At 39.9% G+C, this 19958-nt stretch overlaps 1 protein-coding gene across 4 annotated transcripts in view; it reads right to left on the reverse strand.

Annotated features, from left to right (window-relative positions):
- Window positions 1–6232: 6232 nt before the first annotated feature.
- The window catches only part of LOC119737293 (S-adenosylhomocysteine hydrolase-like protein 1), a 45062-nt gene continuing 31336 nt past the window's right edge, over window positions 6233–19958 (reverse strand). For all 4 annotated transcript variants that reach the window (XM_038211518.1, XM_038211517.1, XM_038211516.1 and 1 more), the window contains exons 2-13: window positions 17844–18002; window positions 17399–17486; window positions 16282–16382; window positions 15289–15486; window positions 14481–14657; window positions 13473–13672; window positions 12198–12268; window positions 10005–10099; window positions 9408–9506; window positions 8647–8794; window positions 7648–7768; window positions 6233–6909 (exon numbers count right to left, since the gene is read on the reverse strand). In XM_038211518.1, coding sequence (XP_038067446.1) covers window positions 6903–6909; window positions 7648–7768; window positions 8647–8794; window positions 9408–9506; window positions 10005–10099; window positions 12198–12268; window positions 13473–13672; window positions 14481–14657; window positions 15289–15486; window positions 16282–16382; window positions 17399–17486; window positions 17844–18002 — 1464 coding nt within the window. In that variant the 3' untranslated portion in view covers window positions 6233–6902. The remainder of the gene's footprint in view (window positions 6910–7647; window positions 7769–8646; window positions 8795–9407; window positions 9507–10004; window positions 10100–12197; window positions 12269–13472; window positions 13673–14480; window positions 14658–15288; window positions 15487–16281; window positions 16383–17398; window positions 17487–17843; window positions 18003–19958) is intronic.

Here is a 19958-nt window from a genome sequence, read left to right on the forward strand (position 1 = left end):
TTCTTTATTTTCTCTCTAGGCTTTCCTAGGGGACCAATCAGCGATCAAGAAATATTGCCCGACGGTTGTAAACATTCGCAATGCAGTGATACCCCCCGCGAGGGCGCGACCACTTGTGGCAAATGGGAGCTGCCATTTTGTTCAAATTGATACAGACGGCCATTTACATAAAATGGCCACGCCTTGATTGCTACGTAATTGCCAAGACTATTACGGAACAAGAATATTCATCATAGGAGACATCTGTGAATGTTCAGGGATACTGCTCCGTTTCATCTTAGGTGGGGTCAGGGAACCAGACTACAAGAACATGATTATTTTTCTTGGTTTTTCCGGCATCTACAAACCCAAAACGTCAAACAAGTCAGTGTAACAATATTTGCTATAAAATATTAACCCCCCAAATCCATCCATTTCTGAAAATTACAGCAAAAGCAAATGTATATTCCCTTTAAAGCATTGCAAGTTACTGTTTCAGGGAAATAGACCGCGGTGAATTAGACAAGACAACATTTTGGGGTGTTTTTTCATAAAGACAAAGGTATGGCAAAAAGGTGGACGCGAACATCGAGGGCCTTCTTACATTGCCTTGTCTCGTTCCCAGACCTATTTACTTAAAACTCAATGGTTCTTGAGTCTGGAGTGCTGAATGGTAACACATATCAACCAATGAAAACTGGAGTACAATTGAAAAGATGTTTTCATTGGATGGCATAATCCTGCCCACACCTATTTCAACAGGCCATTTTTATACACAACACGCACACAATAATGAATATAACTTGACACAGTACACACTTTTTCCAACAATATTTCCATTTTTAATAATAATTAATGATTCATTGTATCTTCCTCGATATAATCATTAAATATAAGCTAAACGCTACTGAATCGTCAGGAGTTACTTAGCAACCAACATGGAGGTGAAAATGGCTCGGGTATTGGTGCACACACTCAAGGGATCAGAACATTTTTTTAAAAATTGAAATTGCATAATATATATTTTTTTTGTTTTACTTAACTGTTACCAGTCTACGGAGAGGCATTACTGACAAACTGGAAAATTCTTTGGTGATCTTCGTCACCTGTTCTTTGCATAATATGACAGATGAAAAAACAATTCAAGACATTTTTATTTGTACAACATTGACACAAAAATCTACCAGAGGGCTAAGCGAGTGAATTTTAAAAAGTGGTAACGCACAGATAATAACTAAAATGCGGATTCAATATTACTAGCTGCTTGCCAAAAATGTAGGTCTTTTGTTGTTGAATTTTCCTGTAGAAGTTGACATTGTTTTTACCCCTCGGCCTGCTAGATTCCCTTTCACTCACCCCTCCGCAACCCAACATGGAACCTTTTTTTGCAAAAGACCCTTATTGTCCCTTTTAAATCTCATAAACATTTCCAAAAACTAAAAAAAAAAAAAATCCAGAACCTTAAACTGTTACCTTTCAGTCCATACCAAGTTTTTAATTTGATGTTTTGGTTTCAAATTTTACCCAGATTTACTCAGAAATTACCCCATTCCTATGAAAATTTGACCTAAAGCACCTTTAACTTTTGGGTCATTACCATATACCAATACAGTTACAACAAAGAGCGTGGAAAGTGCCATACACAAGACATGTATTTATCAAGAAAGGAGATTTCTTAGCAAACACCGTGACAAAACGCCGACGACAAAATCAGAAGGAATACATTCAAGTATGAACGATGCAAGAAGTGAGGTACTGCAAAAGTTTTGCTGACAATTCGATGTAAGCACTTGTAATTTAAATCAAATCTGAAATGCTGGATTGACTTTGTGAAATTTATTATCAAAGCATCTTGACGAACAGTGAGACACAGTTTTGGCATTAAACCGGGGATGTAAAAGCCTGGAGTTAATAAAGTACATTTTCTATGACTAAATACCAATACAAATTTGTACAGACCTGAACAAATTTGTCCACAAATCCTGTCTCGTAGACAATACAAACATTTTTCAGGCCACGACAGATTTGTTTTATTTATTAATTCCTCTTACTTTGTCACAAGGATCCAGGGGAAAAGTCACTTTTAAGTTGGTTTTCATAAGTTGTCAATGTTTACAACAATGAGTTATATTTATTATTGCTTTCAAGGAACAAGTCAAATTGATAAAGAGTGACTAAAAACTATTGGATTTATTTGATAATTTCTTCACTTGGCATGAAATGGAAGATGCAGTGAAGGGGCAGACAACTGGTCTAAAACAATCTAGTCATGTGTTTTCCTAAATAGTGAGAAAATGGAAGTGAAAATGGAGGTGCAGACTGAGACAGTTAAAAATTCACTAATTTCTTTATTTTAGAAAGAAGACCATAACCTAAGGCTCTGGGGTAAAGGAGAAAAAGATTTTTGACAATTGCAATACAGAGGCTCACTTATGGTATACATGGACAACTGGTTAAAACCCATTCAAAATATTCTCATCATATTCGATTATGGCAAGCGATGTACCGCAGTCGTCCACTTATTATATGACAACGGATGCTGTGAGACATACTAGTACATGCATGCTGTGAATATCAACAGAAGACATTACATAACAAATGGTAATTACCGAGAATGGTATCACAGGTAGACACTCCCATAGACTTGTGCACAAACATAACCTGTCCCATTATTGTAACCCCCCCCCAACGCTTTAATTATACTATTCTCGAATTAGGGGATCGTTTTAAGCAACAAGACAATAAGATTCACACTAGAAATGGTAGTTAAGGCTTAAAGGGATACTGTCTCCCTAATAATGTACTTAGAAACAAATTTCCACAACACTGAAATTGCCTCGGTGTGAAAGCCACTCAAAAAATAGAAATAAATCTCTTCAAAAGTGGAATTTTTGTTTTTCTCTCAGGTTTTGGCAGCAGAGTCCAGAATTATGTCAACATTGGTAACGTCCAATGAGAAAAAAGCACCCCCCCCCAAATAAAACCATCAAAATAATAAAACACCAAGGAAGACAACAAACATATCAGCACAAGTTCCGAATAAAATTAGCTCCAATACTTACCTGGTAATTAATCTTCCATTTAAGATTGAAAACCACCCCCCCCCCCCAAAAAAAAACCCAACAACCCCCAAGCAAACAAACAAAAGTTCACAAGATACAGCACATGCATCACTAGAATAAACTATTTATTAAGGTATTATTTTCAATAGGAATGATACTTCTTTATGAGGTAATGTCTAATTGGGTTTTATAGAAGAATCACTAAAATAAAGACAAAATTAAATAACATAAAAGATAATTTATGTCTACCAAATAAAGTTACTTTTCCATAAGTGTAGTTTTCAGTCCCTTGTCTACATTGCACAATAAGGCCGCAAAAAAACACCGCCAAAAAAAAAATCAAAAAATCGACACTCATTGGAGGGGTCAAAATGTTGGATGTGATCGTCTTGTGATAACGCCATTGATATAGACCTTTGGGGAATGTTGTTAGCAACATTTTGGTACCCCATTTGCTACCGAAGACTGTAAATTGTTCAACATGGACAACGCGAGTGGAAATGGCTCTGTGACAATGTTACACTGCCGGAAACGAAAGGCAGGGAATATCGATCGCACAGTGCTTGTATGCATGGGAGCAAGCGAATTGAATTACCAGCGCCTTGTTCTGGCACTGTGCTGTTGATAGGGGCCAATTACGGGCATGTGTACTGATGACGTCACACTTTGTTTTCGTGTGTGCTTTCCTATGGTGCTCAGTGGACCATGGGCCCCCACTGGCTCCATAGGAAAGTGCACATGTAAACAAAGTGTGACGTCATCAGTACAGAGGCTTATTACGGGCATGTGTGGTTACGCTTAGCAATTTCTCCTCATGTAATCTTTACTTTAACTTTGCAACTTTTCAAACTGCATCATTGTTCATAAACCGTTGTCAATCTTGGATGATTTACAGTCTTTGGTAGCAAATGGGGCATCAAAATGTAGCTAACAAAATTTCCCCAAAGGTCTATATAAATGACGTCATCATAAGACGATCAGATTTAAAATAATGACCCCTCCAATGAGTGTGGACTTGTTTTGCGGTGTCTATTTAAAAAAAACAGGCCTCGCAGTGCAATCAACAGAAAATGAGCTGAAACAAAATGGGACTGAAAATGCACTTATAAAAAGGCGACAAAATACAGTTGCTGTCTGATGTGCTTTAGTCCATGGCGTTCAAAACCCAAAGATTGTATCACTAACAGACAGCAATTGTTTTGAGATACCATAAGAAGTTAATTTGAAGTCATTAGGTCGTCTTCCGTGCAATTCTTAAATATGTCACATTAAACAGTTCTAAGTCTTAAACCATGGTATAACAACGAACTATGCACCAGCTCTTCCAGTAAAACAAAATAATCAGACAACATAAAGGTGACTATTGTGTTCATTCATTTAAGTAAACCCTTTTTAAATCATTAACCATGTATAAATACTGATACTTTGGTTGTAAATTAAGTAGGCTTGCATAAACTAAACCAGGTCATACACTTACATGTATTTTAGCCCTCCTATGCAACCATACATTCTGTGCCAAGTTGTCCTTGCAGTCAAAATCAATCAAGTGACTGTTTTCAACTCTTAAGAATTCCCAGCCCACTTAAAGCAGGATTGACTGCCTTGGACTGCTGGTGTAACTTGATACAGCTATGCTTTGACTCGGGGTGAGTGATAAAACAGCTGTGACCACAACTTGCCTGCTTTGTCTGTTGACCCAGTTTGACTAGTCACAGTGCTTGCTTGACATATGATCTGACTGCTGGTGACTAGCCTTTGTTTAAAAGTATAGCAGGGGAAGTGGAAGTGAATTTTGACTGTCCGTGACTATTTAAATAGCAGGAGGGTTAATACCGCACATGTTTTCAACAATGTTCAAACCATCTATTCAGGAGGTAAAGACTTTTAATGAGATTTTGCCCTCTGTTTTCTGATACTTAAAACAAAGAGAAAAGAACGTTCACATTAATTTCCTTGCTCGGCCCAATTTCATGGCACTACTAGGAGCACAATTTCCTGGCATTTCAAACTTTATCCGATTCACAGAGACAGCAAGCAGCAGGGCAAGTCCAAGAATTCGCGCACACTATGTCCCATACGTAAAGAAAGTTTAACTCTCTAAGATATTCATGGATTTCAGTGATATTTATATTACTCTAGGGCATCTGCAAGGAGAATACCCACAAGAATGTTTACGTTATTAGTCTTTGTAATGATTATGTAAGTAAAGAAAACACGGCGTTATGTATGGGACAAAACGGTGGACCTTTTCTTGGACTTGCTCAGTAGCAGAGACAAATTAAATGCTTTGAACTTCCGAGGCAGAATTTCTTTACAATGGCGATGCAAAAACAGACAATCTCCACATACGTGATATAACCTGTTATACATGCATACCATTGGCACAATTTTTCTACTACAGTTTGCAAAACTTACTAAATATTAAGCAGTGCCGTGAAATGGGCCAATTTTTTTTCCTTTTTTTTTTGGTGGCACACACAATACCGTTCAACTGAAAAGAACATTGTCCCCCTTTACTCAAGCCTCATATATCTAAAGTACAACTTGAACACAGGCAATACCTCACAAGATTGAATCATTTGACATGAAAACAGCTTATATATAAGCGTACACCAAGTCCAAGTAAAACTAGCATTTCTCTTTCTGAATGTTTGCTATATAAATATATTTGAAACAGAGGTTAAATACAAGACGGGTATTCTGTTGGGTTTAGCTATGCACTTCTTAAACACTGTCTAGGGTCGATTTTGTTTTCGTATTTGCAAAATAGCTAGTCAAAATTTTCAGTCCTAAGGCTAAAAAGACAGCCGCTAGCTAAAAAACCATTGATTTGTACACTTCTGTACTTATGCCACCACAGTTAACGTACTAGATGAAACTTTCAGAAACTTTCGGAGAGGGGAGAATTTTGGTATAAAAATTTGGCAACTATGCAAGAGGGTGTGAGTAAAACAGTGACTAATTTATTTTAGGGGAGGGAGTTTTCGTAGCGACGTTTCCTAAAAGTCAAATCACAGCCTGAATTAGCGAACACCACAACACAAGTGCTTCAACTTATATCGCCATTCCTTTAAATTCCTAACAAATTTTTCTGCTATATAGGCATATTTTCCGTGAAAAAGCAAGTTGAATGAACGTGGATCTTGCATTCTGACAATAGGCAAGCTATTAAACACACATTAACTTTTGTCGACTGCCCCCAATGAATTTTGTGTGAAATCCGAAAACAATTCAAAATTTCCGACTTTGATATTTTCTGTCCATGTGGATTAAATCCAAGACCTTTCCCAAACTAGCTCACTACATACATGGAAAAAAGGCCCAGCGAAACAATTCAAAATTGCAAAGTGAATGAATTTTTGGTCTCTAAATAACTCAGTGGCTATCACTGGTCTTAAGTCAGTATTAAATTCAACCTGAAACGAACAGCAATATGGAGCTATTTCGATCATAGTTGTTTTTCGAGAGAGATTTTGACTCTTTTCAACTCTAAATCAATCTTGTTTTGCTACCAACAACAATCCCGCCAAAAAAACAAAATTCACGTAGGTGTTCACCGACAAGCATATCTATCTTCCCAGCATTTTTGTCTCTCTTATACACACCATTTTTACACTAAATATATTGTTTTTTTCCTCTTCACAAATTTGGTATTATTCACATTATTTAATCATTATTATCCATTCTGTTCGTTATTTTTTCTTCTTAATAAATTACACGCAGTTCCGTATATATGCTTCTATTTCTTTTGTTATTTTTTTTCTCGTCAAGTCTAGTTACCTGGATTCTTTTTATCGTCAGTTTGTTGGTAAGGTTGTTTGTTTCTCTGTCTTTGACAGGCTCGGTCTTGAAATGATGAGTTTAATACCTGAAATGAATGAACAAAAGAAACACAAATTCAATTAGTTTGTTTAAATCCATTATTTTAAATTCATTTTGCCTCTAAAAAACATCTTGTAAAGATCGCAACCATCGGCCTGATGTTGCCATGGAGAGTCCATTTTTCAAGTTTACCGTCGACAAAACATGGTCCATTTGAATGAGTGTCAGTAGACAACTTGAGCTAATTTGTTATAGATTGGGGCATAGCGTTCTGCCGCCTTACCAAAAAACACCATATTGATAAAACAGAAAGAAAAGGGCAAACAGATACTCGAATCATACGCTTATGAAACTACCTAGGCTAAATGAGGAATGTTCCCCCAAAACTTTGTTTTGAGTTATCGTGTCAAAATCGCATCCATGAGGCCCTCGAAAGGGGTCAAAAGGCGCCCTCTCTTGTTCCCGCACTGGGACCCAAGATATTCTGAGCATACCTCAGACCCATGCACTGGCTTGAATAGAGCACACACGACATATGCTTGGAATTTCCAAGATTGCATTTGTTTCATCTTTGTTTATAACGACCAGCTGCATAAGGGAACAAAATCAAATCCCAGACTCTGACCAAGATTTGCAGAGTGACAGCCAGCAACCGTATAACCCAACTACAGCCAGCAACAACACACGCGTCTATGGGAAATGGACTCAACCACTTCCACAGGCGCTAATGTAATTGCCGTCTGTAGCCAAGTTATTCAGAAGATTGTTTAGACATTGTCCTGACCTGTAGTAATTGGGCTTGAATGGTCCAGCCTTGTTGAGACCGATGTACTTGGCCTGGTCATCGGTCAGTTCAGTCAGGTGGGCATCGAATGCAGGCAGGTGCAGACTGGCCACGTACTCATCTATAAACAAGGTATCAATCACACTAGAGTTATCATCAAGAGTTAGTCAATACCATGGCCTACACTATTCCAATTAATAAATAGCCCATGTCCTTCCAAATTACAACATTGCTGTGATCATGTGACACTGCCTTTTTACAAGAAAAAGCTAACAACTCTTAACGAGCTACAACCTCAGGAAATTTTTGGACCAAAAAATTATCACATTTTTCTTCGAAATTACAGGGAAACTTCACACTTAGGAATGCCCAATACGTGTTTGTTTTCATGTGTTATACTAACCAGGTTAAGTGTGTTCCGTAAGCCAATAATAAAGTTGAAAAATAGTTTTCGAAGTTTAAAAAAGCAAGGAAAGTGAGCCCAAGGATACAGAGTTAGTCCAGTATCTGGGCCTCATTTACAGGGCGAGGTGTAATTGTGGACTCACTAACATTTTCAGAGTTATTTGAAAGGTAAATTGTGTAGCCTTAAACTATGCACTTTTTTTAAAGAATGTTCTTGCAAAAAACCAGTTATCTGAAACTTTTGAACAGTTGTCGGGGGTGAGAGTGGAGGGAAATAAAAAACCAACAAAACAATCAGAAAAAGGGTTTGAGGGATGTCGAGGACCCTGGAGCAATGCAGGGACTATTGTATATGTTTGTAATTTGCCCTAAAAATACTTGTTTCTTTTAACATCTTTTACAGGAAAAACACCTTTAAGGTAAAGCCTCACGAATTCAAAATTTTAAAAATCCTGAAATCGGGAAAAAAAACCTGTTAATCTTACCCCTTGGTTTTAATCCAGCTGACAATCCCCCCCCCTGCCCTGCCAAAAAATGCTTGCTCTAAGAAAAACTTTGCATAAATCTCTGCACATTGACTGTTGAATTACCCACCGAGTTTCTTGGGCAGTAGGTAGACATCTTTCTTGTAGCGTCCCTGTGGGGCGTTGAATAGCTCAATGAGTGCCAGGGCCTGGGTAGTGGCTGTGATGGATACCACAAAGGAAGGAACAGTGGAACAGCTCCAATTCACCAGACGCCCCTGCAAATATGAGGGGGAAAAGAAGACATTGTCAGGTTTATAGAAATAGAGACAAGGGTAAAAGTGAACTCCAAAATCTACAAGAACAGCATATAGGAAAAGTGCAGAAGAAAAGTATAAAAATATGAACGACACTGATATGTTATCTAAAATTTCAAAAGTCTAAGATCCTGTTATTGCAGGACTTGTATCGCTGGAAATGGGAAGAACGCTCAAATGGTGCTGAAACAATAACAGATGCTTAAAAGTTGTGTTCCTGTGCTCTTAAAAAAAATTCCCCCCACCTTTTGGACGTCCCCCCATTCCCCCCACCTTTTGGATGTCTGTAACCCTTTGAAAATAAGGGGACCAACAGATCTGCTTTGCGAGCAGATTGGCTCTCGGTCCGTTTATTATCAATACGATTGTGAGTCGGGAACCAGCCTGCACTGTGAGAACGGAAATAGCAAGTTAGAAAGGGAATCTGTTTTTTTGAGATGAAACTCGAAAAGAGCACTAGGAACGCAACTTTAAGATATAAAATGTTGGATATTCTGTGATGTAATTGTGGAAGTAATACATAGCTTGCCTATTCCTGTGGACTTGTGGGGAAGGGGGGAGGGAGTAAGCTTACCTGTGCTAGTAGTAGGATGCGTTTGCCATCAGGCCAGATGATGTGGTCTACTTGAGAGCGAACCTTCTCCCATGTCAAGTCAGGGGTACGGAGACTGTCCTAGAAAAAACGGAAAGCGGGAAAACAGAAAAAGTGAGTGTTGCCCTCTACTACTGAGTGCCATAATCCTAACAAGGGCGGATCCAGGGGGGCCAAAGGGGGCCATGGCCCCCCCCCCCCCCCCAAAAACGAAACCAATTTTTTTTTATTTTTATGTGACATCGCAATAAAGGCAGGCAATGAGTTCACCACCATCTTTTCCTCAATAAAACATTGGTTAAAGTGGGCAGAAATTGCCTCAGATCGCACCACAGAGCATCTAGAATCCAAAAAAAAAATTTTACCCACTTTTTTTGGGGACCAAATTTTTTTTTGGCCCCCCCCCCAAGTTGTGTTCTGGATCCGCCCTTGAATCCTAAAAGTTTTAACTTCAAAAGTAAACAAGTATATAATATTGTTTTATTAATGAACCTGCAAGATGCAATATGGGACAGAGAAAATAGGTCCCTTGGGATGGAGGGGGGGGGGGGCCTGTGAGAGGCGTGCCTCGGGACTTACCACATCAATCTCAGTGTTGGAGTGTCCCATATTGCACACGATGCAGCCATTCTTCATACGGTCCAGGTGCTGACGTGTCACCACGGTTTTATTGCCTGCACAAGGAACCAGAACAAACTCTGAAAAACACTCACAAGCGATATTATTTTCTACGATGGAATTGAACAACTATTTTGAGTTACACTGGGGCAAATTTCAGTCCGCTGCTTAACATTAAGCAGAACAGTTGTGCTTAACTATAGCGGAAAATTGTGATAACCATAACGTCGCGTCAGTGCTACAAGGTCGTAACTCCATTCTGCAACAAATTGGTATCTCGCGCGAATACGCTCCGTGCAACAAGGTCGTATTGCGAGGTCCACTGACTTTGTGTGTACATCCGGGTTATTTTAAGTGAGATACGACCTTTTGATATTCTGAAACTCGCGTTTCACGTACGGCCCATTTTAGGAGATACAACCTTGTTGCACGGACAGGATGATAAGCACGATTTCACGACATGGGCGTGCTAACGGTTGCTTGCGCATGGATATTTCTAATGTTACATCACTGATTTAAGCAAATTTCTTCTCTTGAGGTAAGCGTGCATTTTGCTGTGCTGACTGCTTACGGTCTCTGTGTAACAGACAGAGGCTCTGTTAGCAGAAAATCTTGTGCTTAGCAGTGCCATAAAATTTGGCCCTGACCTTTCACCATACATGTATGTGACGGCAGGCAAGTCCCAAAAATTTTTCAGAAATTGTTGTGGTTGCTATGCGACTTGCCTTCTCTACAGTCTGATTGGCTTAATTCATTCACATGGAATATGCAAATTAGGTTGACCCTATCAAAGGTCGTGCGGACAATTGCATGCCAGTCGTTCCCTGACTCTATATGTATATCTGAGCGAGATATCTCAGCAGCGTTGTGCCAAGATATTGGTGAGCCATCAGCGTTTTGTTTTCACTTTCAAAAGTTAGTGCTTATCAGTTCAGTATGTGTGCAGAAACAAAAACGAAATTTGGAATTTAAGGCATGCCCTTATCCCCAAACAATTGTTCTTCCAATTCTTATCTAGTACTGTAGTTACCAAAACACCGAGAAATTTGTTGGAAACATTTCTGGAGTTGAAACTGAAGATAAGGGTTGCGTATCAACATTCCAACTATATCTTCACCAGGTCAGACAAGGTTGAAATGCAAGTTGGAATATAATGTCAATAACTTTTTTTATTTTGTTGTAGTGAAATACTCCACAATTTCCATGTCTAGCAAGCGTCACGGTTTATATCCACAACTACTATGTACATAATGAGCTCTCAGTTTTCCACATAGTTTATACCTTTAAAAAAATAAACCACGTGCCTTTTTATTGTTTACAAAAAAGTCAGGACTTGACTTGTGATGGAAAATGTCAGGTCCCCTAACCTCTTGAAGTTGGTAGAAAGTTTTGCAACATTTCACTCCCTCCAAAATGATGTACAATTGATATTTGAGCCCTACATAATTTGTTTTTAAAATCTAAACTACTAACAGCTTGGAGCCTGGACTTAAATTTTGATTAACCTCAACCATATTATTATTTAGAATACGGAATAATGTAGTGCGTCCTTGTCCTGGGTCACAGACGCACTACGTTCTCCGTGTTCCACGAGTGTGAGTGGGACACTGAATGTATCTTCAAGCAAACTTGGCGCGCATTAAAGATAGTACACGCACGCTGCACACAAACTTTTCAGCGGTTATCCTATTAAACGCGCATCTTAGAATAGCGCAATACGCGGAGTGCGGTATGGACAGTGGCCGTGCTGCATGGTTATATGAAACACAGCTTGTTGCCATGGATCGACCAATCAGAATCGAGGTTTCAAGTTTGCTTGAAGATAAAAATAAATACCTTCACATAAAGCCCGCATTTGGAGGATTTGGCTACATGGTTATATGTAGCACGGCTTGTTGCCATGGATCGACCAATCAGAATCGGGGATTCAAGTTGCTTGAAGATAAAAATAAATACCTTCACATCAAGACCGGTTTTGGAGGATTTTGCAGAGGTGAGGTAGGTATACCTGCGCCACTCGTACTACATATTGGGCTTAATGGCTTGAAATTAAAAAGTCTATCGAAATTCCACACAGTTGTGATTTTTAAAGGATCTGTAAAGGCTGAGAGTTAAAAAAGGAGCAGATTTATTCAATTACGGCAAGTCACTTACCAGAAGCAGTGATGATTACATCCGCAATGCGAACCACCTCGTCCATCTTCACCACACGGAAGCCGTCCATGCTGCGATGGTAAAAGAAATGCACATGTCAATGCAATAGTCCAGCATCCCCAATAAAACCATGCTCTATCTCAGTGATGGATCTGCTTACTGCAGGATTCTCTGCTTAAATTCACTATTCTGTGCTAATCCCATCAGCAAGGAATCCTTAATACTAGGATATATGAATGCACAAATAAGTAAAACATTCCTTGCTAGCCCATGAAATATTATAATAATAATTTTGGAGGCTAATCATCCTTACTCGCAGCTGAGAAGCTGAATTACAAAGGACGCGGCTACAACGTGGTCGAGCTGCAGGCATGTAAAGGTGCCTTAGGCAGCAAGTCATACATCTCATATGAGCACAACCAGAGATTTAAAGTGTTTGATTTTTTGCAGAGGGAGGAAAACCGGAGGGCCCGGAGAAAAACCCTCGTGGCACAGGAGAGAACCAACGCACAACTCACATATGGTCCTATAGCTGGGAACGAACCAGGGCCACAGTGGTGAGAGGCGAGCGCTTTACACACTAGCCACCCATGCCACCCAAATGAAAATAAGCTGACTGAAGTTAGCAGAGAATCCACTACAGTAAGAGGTGGTTTTTTTTATTGTGGCAAGAGGAGCCATGAATTTGGGTTCCTACTACATCAGGATCAGTTACGTTGTCTTGCCTTTGTGTCAGGGAGAGAGGTCGGGGAAGCCTAAATTTCTGATATAGTAGCCCAAAGTTTTTTCGTTGATCAATTTTGTTAAAAGCAAGGGTCCTACTAGTACCTGTTGCGATGTGCTGGCACTTTCATTTCGTTAAAATAAAAAGCCTTTTGCGAGTTAAGTTTGAATAAAATCTGGAACGCTGACTTAATCCAATGCTTTGCACGTTTTAACTTCTCCTGACCAAAGACACTGTTACTTTATCACGTGATTCGGGGCAAGCTTTATGCTAGCCACCCCCAGCTTCGGCATGTTCTGATGTCTTTGTGCCATTCTCACGCATTGTGAACAATGTATTGGTGCTGAGCGTCTCTTATGTAACTATGCCCTGAATCATGTGATTAGACACAGTGTCTTTGGACTGGAGAATACAAGTTAAAATGTGCCAAGCATTCTGAGCAAGTCATTGTACCAGATGCTTTTCAAATTAAAATCCCGAGAGGTATAGGTCACTTGCAAATGGCTTATAAAGTTTCATCTAGGACCATTTTTAGTCTGTGAGGACCTTACCAGGCTTGCAGAGCACAGATGGGATCAATCTCTGTGATGTAGACGATAGCGCCCAGTCCCTTGAGGGCAGCACAGCATCCCTTGCCCACTTCGCCGTACCCGACCACGACCACCTGCTTGCCGCCAAACATGATGTCCGTGGTACGCTTCAGGGCATCCAGGATTGACTCGCGGCAGCAGTACAGGTTGTCGAATTTCACCTAGAGGAACGAGAAAGCCAGTTTGAAAACATCTACTGAATAAAACCAAGATGTCTTATTGTGACTCACTCTGGTATAGACCATGTGACATTTGCTTACAAAATTGGATGTTTGTGGTCGTGTGATGTCAACTTTTAGCAAAGTGTTTTCTTCAAGATATATCTTGAAATGTGATTAGTGTAAAAGTGTTGACATAAACTGTTGAATGTGGGCTAAATAACATGCAAAAGATGCTTAAACATTTGGGTTGCCCGGCAGTAGCCTGTCGGTACGACAGCACAGGGCACATGGTCTATGAGGTGAATTAAGTTTTGCACGTTTTATACTTAAGCAAAAGCCTTTGACTTCATTTTGACTACTTTTCCCAAATTCCCAAAGTTTTCCCCGACTGGAAAAAGGGAAACTCTTTTTCAAGGTTTTCCCTGATTTCTAGAGTGGCTGAGAACCCAGACAAGTATGTGACGGGCAAAAATACCGACAACTGACACAGCCACAGCTCGTGAATTTCTATACGCCCGAGGACAATGCTTTGTGTATCCCTTTGTCCCTGAAATATAACACTCTCCCATAGACTAAGCACATAACCATACGATTGAGGACTGTTTTCAACAAAAGACCCAATGCCCAATAGGACCCAATAGGACTGAAAGGATCTTTTGTTCTCCCTTTGTGTGTCTGTCCTCTATCGTAAAGCCATACATGAACGCCTGTTTCAGACACAACCTCAGTTCCTTACAACACCAACTTTTATTTCAGTATTCTTGGTGAACCCAGAACCAAGACGACTATTGAAACTACCCTGTTGTACCTTGGTGACCGAGTCGTTGACGTTCATGGCCGGCACGCTCAGCTTGTTGGATTTGGACAGCTGGTAGAGGCGATGCACGCCGGTCACAGACTCCTCAACGATGCCTTTAATCAGCTTGAAGGTCTCCGGACACTTCTTGAGCATCATGTGGGTGGCATCCCCACCGTCGTCAAGAATCTGTGAGAAGCAAAGACACAAGGAGGAGGAACTAATCACTGACTCTTTCTAATGTTGGTCGTTTCCAAAACTAATATCCATCATTGACTTGCACTCCGGAGTCACACTGAACAACACACAGGGGGTCTTTTTGATCCTTTTAAGTGGTTTTTTTTGGTCATTCCAAAATGACTTCGGCAACCTGAAGCAGTCTTCTTTTAATTCTAATGACCCTTTTTTGGCAATTTTTGAACAGTATTTTTGGGTAAGAAATGCATTATTCTTGTGCATTTTTCAGTGGCAGCCAAGCGAATCAACACAGCTTTGTGCATTCAGCAGTGCATCGCATTGATGGTCATTTTTTGTGTATGTTAGGTTTTATCTGCATCATCATTTTACCCGCAACATTTCCATACAAAAATAAAATCCTGCCCTCTATCCACAACATCCTGTTGGTTTTAAATATATCTAACAACTTGGGTAAGTCCAAAAACCTAAAAGTGGACTTTCGTTCTCTTATAGGAACGGGGCCTGTAACAACACAATTGCCGTGAACCAAAAAAATATCTGTCTTGGATAAATACTAGAGACGTAGCCCAGGACAAGTCCAAGGACTCGCTCCACTCCCCCCCCCCCCCCCTCCTTTACTCACCATGTTGGGCTGCCAGTCGTCCGACAGGATGCAGCGCTCAATGCACCACCAGAAGTCGTCTTCAGTCTCGCCACGCCAGGCAAAGATTGGAAAGCCCGCCTCAGCCAGGGCTGCTGCTACCTCATTCTGGGTGGAGTAGATGTTACAGGCCGACCATCTCACGCTGGCTCCCAAGGCATGTAGGGTCTCTATCAGAACCTAGAAGAAGCAAATATTTTGCAGTTCAAAATTATCAGGAATTATGGATTAGAAGTTTACACAGAGTTCCCAGCACTTTATGATAACAAATGTTCCCGTAATTCTTCCCTGAGAAATATCCAAAATTCCATGAGAAATATTTTCACTTTAAGAGGTTGCTGGGAAGTCAAGAGGTGGTTGCAGCAAAGCAAACTCTAAAATATCCATTAACCCTAACTCCCTCGCATGATTTACTACTACGAACCCTACCCATCCTGGCAAATTCCAACACCATGAGGGAAACTGCACACACATATTTCTGACTTTGATTCTGGAGGTGTGCCAACCCAATGTAAAAGACTGTCAGTTTAGGGGTACTGTACCCATCCTGACAGATTCCAACAAAACATGCCGTTGGGGTTTGACAGGTTGAGGCCTGCTAGGGTTAATGCCAGTCAGTCAATGGACACAACTTGGACAAATGCCACAAGACACAAATACGCCAAACTTGCGAAAACCTTTCTCTTCTGGGTCACTGCCAAATTCCCTGAGTTTTTACCTGATGTTTAGTGTTTTCTCCAAATTCCTGATGCTGAACTTCGAAACTTCACATGAGCTGTTAGTCATACATTTACCTAATTAATATTTGCAATGTACATGTATTTACTTCTGTTTTCAGGGTACAGGGTGTCGAGAAAAAAAATCGAACAACAAACAACCACCTCCAGAGCGAAAAATAGCAGTTTGTTCACCTGTAGCAATGCTGATGACACGTATGTTTACAACAGAATGTTGTAAGCTTTAAGGGATACTCACAGCAGCTTGGGCAGTGATGTGAGTACAGCCGATGATCTTAGATCCTTTCAGTGGTTTCTCTCCTTCGGCTCGTTTCCGTAGCAGCATCAGCCCTGGCATTTCTGTCACAACAACCAACACAACGAGTTAATAATCAACACTCTTGACAAGTGTAAATGCATATTACTTCTAAAGATTTGCACTGCGAATACAATCAATTTGCCGTATCATTGAGAATTTGGGACGCACCAATTTGTGTAAACAAAGAAGTGTCAATACTGCCACAACTGCCCCAGCACTGTTTGGCTTTTACTGATTCTTCATGGTACAACTACAATGTAACACAATGTAGTACAAGTACAATAGGTTACACCAAAAAAGGTTTTACTTTCAACCTCTGAGCTGGTTCAGTGAGAATCCTATCAGAATAACTTTAAATAAGTGGTTCGAGTATTGCGGCTTTTTAATCACAGGTACTGGTAGGTGTAACAAAAACACATGCTGAACATGTCCAAAAATGTGCAAAGGGATTTAGACTGGGAATTTAGCCAGAGTCCTTTTTCTCACATAACTGTGTCAGCTGTACAGGGTGAGTAAAAAAAAAACGAAACCCAAATGTCGGGACTATTGTTTTAGAGAAGTTCTGCGTGTAGCACTTTCAAAATCTAGGATATGAAAGCCCAATTCATTAACTTTGTTGTATTACAAGAATCATTCAAATCTGTCATGTACTTTTAAAGTTACGGAATTTTAAACACAACCACCGTTTTACGGTTCTGTCCACGGATCACAAAAAAGTTCAGTGTTCTTTCAGCAAAACAAAAACAAGTCACATAGGGATGTGTGTGAATTGTTTTCGTTTTGCTGAAAGAACGCACACCTTTTTTGTGATCCGTGGACAGAACTTTAAAACAGTGGTTGTGTTTAAAATTCCGTAACTTGAAATGTACATGGGTGATTTGAATGATTCTTGTACTAAAAGAAAGCTTATGAATGGGGCTTTCATATCCTAGATTTTCAAAGTGCTAAATGAAGAACTTCAATAAAACAATAGTCCCGACATTTGGGTTTCGTTTCTTTTACTCACCCTGTATGTCGAACTTCTCTGTCAGCCATTATTGGTGGAAACAATACTTACCCTGTTCAGCTATCTCAATCTCCCTCCGACCAAATGCAGCCTGCTTGATGTTCCTAACGCAGAAGCCTTTAAAGTTCTTTGAGTTATACTGAAAAATGCGAGAAATGATATCATAAGACATGCATGTTTTTATTTTGTCGTTTTGAAAGAGATAACCTCAGACAATATCTATCAAAATTACTATGACTTTCAGTGAAAATTTGAGATGTACATTTTCATATTTGGTAAATGTCTTTCACTGATGTTATTTTATGACAGTGCTGTAGAAGGGCTAACAAGAGAAATAATCACAAGGCTAACCCTAACTGCCTTTAGTATTTTTGCTGGGATGCAACCTCAATCCTACAAAATCTTCCAACTGCCTGCCTCCAAGTGAAAATTGCATACAGCCTCAATCCTCCAAAATCATCCGTGAATGTTCATGTCAAAAGAAACAAATGACTACCTGGACTTTCTCCCTGGGCGAGACATCGTCATCTTCAGAGGAGCTCCCGCTATATGATCCAGAGCTGTAACTGTCTGTCGAGGATTGAGACAGGGAGCGAGATCTACGCTTGAACCGACCGCTACGGCCCTGGGTTGGACCAGTCGTCTTGAAGCTGATCTGTAGCAGGGAAAGGACAGACACAAAAAGAAGACATTTATAAGACCAATCAAAACAAAATGAAGGTATATCTAAACCTGGGTAAGGTGGGTTTAACACACCGCACTTTCATTTCCCGACTTCTATTCCCCCCCCCCCCCCAAAAAAGTTCACAAAGTAATGCAAGTTATCAATAAAGTCTAAGAAAAAAGGCTTCATCAAAGTAATTTAGCTTCAATGGAGAAAGCTGTAGAGCATACCGGTATGAGTCATTCTAAATATATTAAGCATCCAAATTGTGACATTTCTCCTGTCCCTGTTGTACCTTGGTACTGATATTTTATAATTTACCATTCAATTATCATTAAGAATGACTTCAAATGATAAGTGATAATATATTTGTTGGATGGGTACCAGTAAGTTGCTTTACAAAACTCTCTAAGAAAGCAAGATCGAAATATTGCATTTAGAATTCAGGCATGCAACTGGAAATTTAGGGGGAAAAAACAGAAAACTCCAAACCACATAGGACTTTGTACAGTATTTTTTAATTTGTAATGGCATTCATGAGAAGTAAAAAAACAAGGAAACCAGCGGAGACGAGGAAAAGCTGCGTGCCTGAGAATTACAAAAATCATACAGGCAAGATAAAACAGGGACGGGGAAAAAAGTGGACCCCCAAATTTATAGAATGACCCATAAAAATGTAACTGTGTGCACCACATAATGCACAGGGTTGCACACCGGACAATGCCCATTCTCATATTCAGGAAATTGCTGCCTGCAGAAAACTGATTTACAAAAGTATACATGTAACTCGTGAGCTACCTGAGTACACCAGTGTTGAATGTGACTTGCAGCTGCAACCACTACAGTTTCAAATTCTCAGTGTTCTTGTCGAGTGCCTGCAAACTAATGCACTTTAGCACTAAGGCTCCGAACTAATTTGGAAGGCACATGTAACTTGTTTGCTTTATGGTAACATCGGATGGGATAATTGTATAGATTATAACTGTGGAAGGTACTTTACATCCATCCGGTCTAGCCCTTGTCATAAGTCCATCATTCCAAAACGCCTACCATTTATTTTTGAGTTCCTGTTTTGCTAAATTTACTTGGTTCACATCAAAAGAACAAAAATTCAACACAAAATTATTACGCTATATTAAGGTTGCAAACTACCAATTACATTTTTACAAAACTGGCATGAAACAATTGCATCTAAGATAATACTAAGTTCAAATCCGAAATTTTAAAGTACCAGTAAAAGAATGAGTTTCTTTGACAATTAATTCGGCAAGAATGCCAAATAAGTTGTGAAAAATAAGTTAGTTTACAACTTACATTAATAAAACTTAAAAAAAAAAAAAGCATTCAATGATAATTTTGTCCATGGACATGCCCTGTGCACATGTTCATTAGAAACGGCTGCATGATCAGGGTACATACTAATGACATAGAACACTCGGGCTCCGGCTGGGTCGTACAAAAACAAAACGATCTAGTTACACTGCAGCGATATAAGAACCCACACAAGATTCGGATCCATCAATGCGTAAACCTGGCCCGAGAGACTGCTGCACAGCTGTCGACGAGCAAGTAACACCCCCCTCCCCCCCCCCCCCCCGGAAAAAAAATGCTACGGCCACTGAACATTATTCCTGTCTCTCTGCGTGTAGCCCCAGAGTGTGTTTAATTCGGGGAAGACTGTTTATTACAGGAAGTTGGCTGCGATCATAAAAGCGGAACGGATGAAATCAATCACTGAAAACAAAAACTGCCAAGGCAACACAGATTATTGGCCACCCGGGCAGTAGACTTGAACACAAGTCATCAGACAGTCATGTAATATGACCCACTAGCACTGTGCTGTGTAGCTTGTTTATTATCAAATGCTGAGTTTCAACGTGTCTTAACGACTTGATCAGACTGATTTCTGATGGATATTCATGTATGCACCCAGCGCAATGCATAACG

This window comes from Patiria miniata, unplaced genomic scaffold, assembly GCF_015706575.1.
Source record: "Patiria miniata isolate m_02_andy unplaced genomic scaffold, ASM1570657v1 HiC_scaffold_3, whole genome shotgun sequence".
NCBI lineage: Eukaryota > Metazoa > Echinodermata > Asteroidea > Valvatida > Asterinidae > Patiria > Patiria miniata.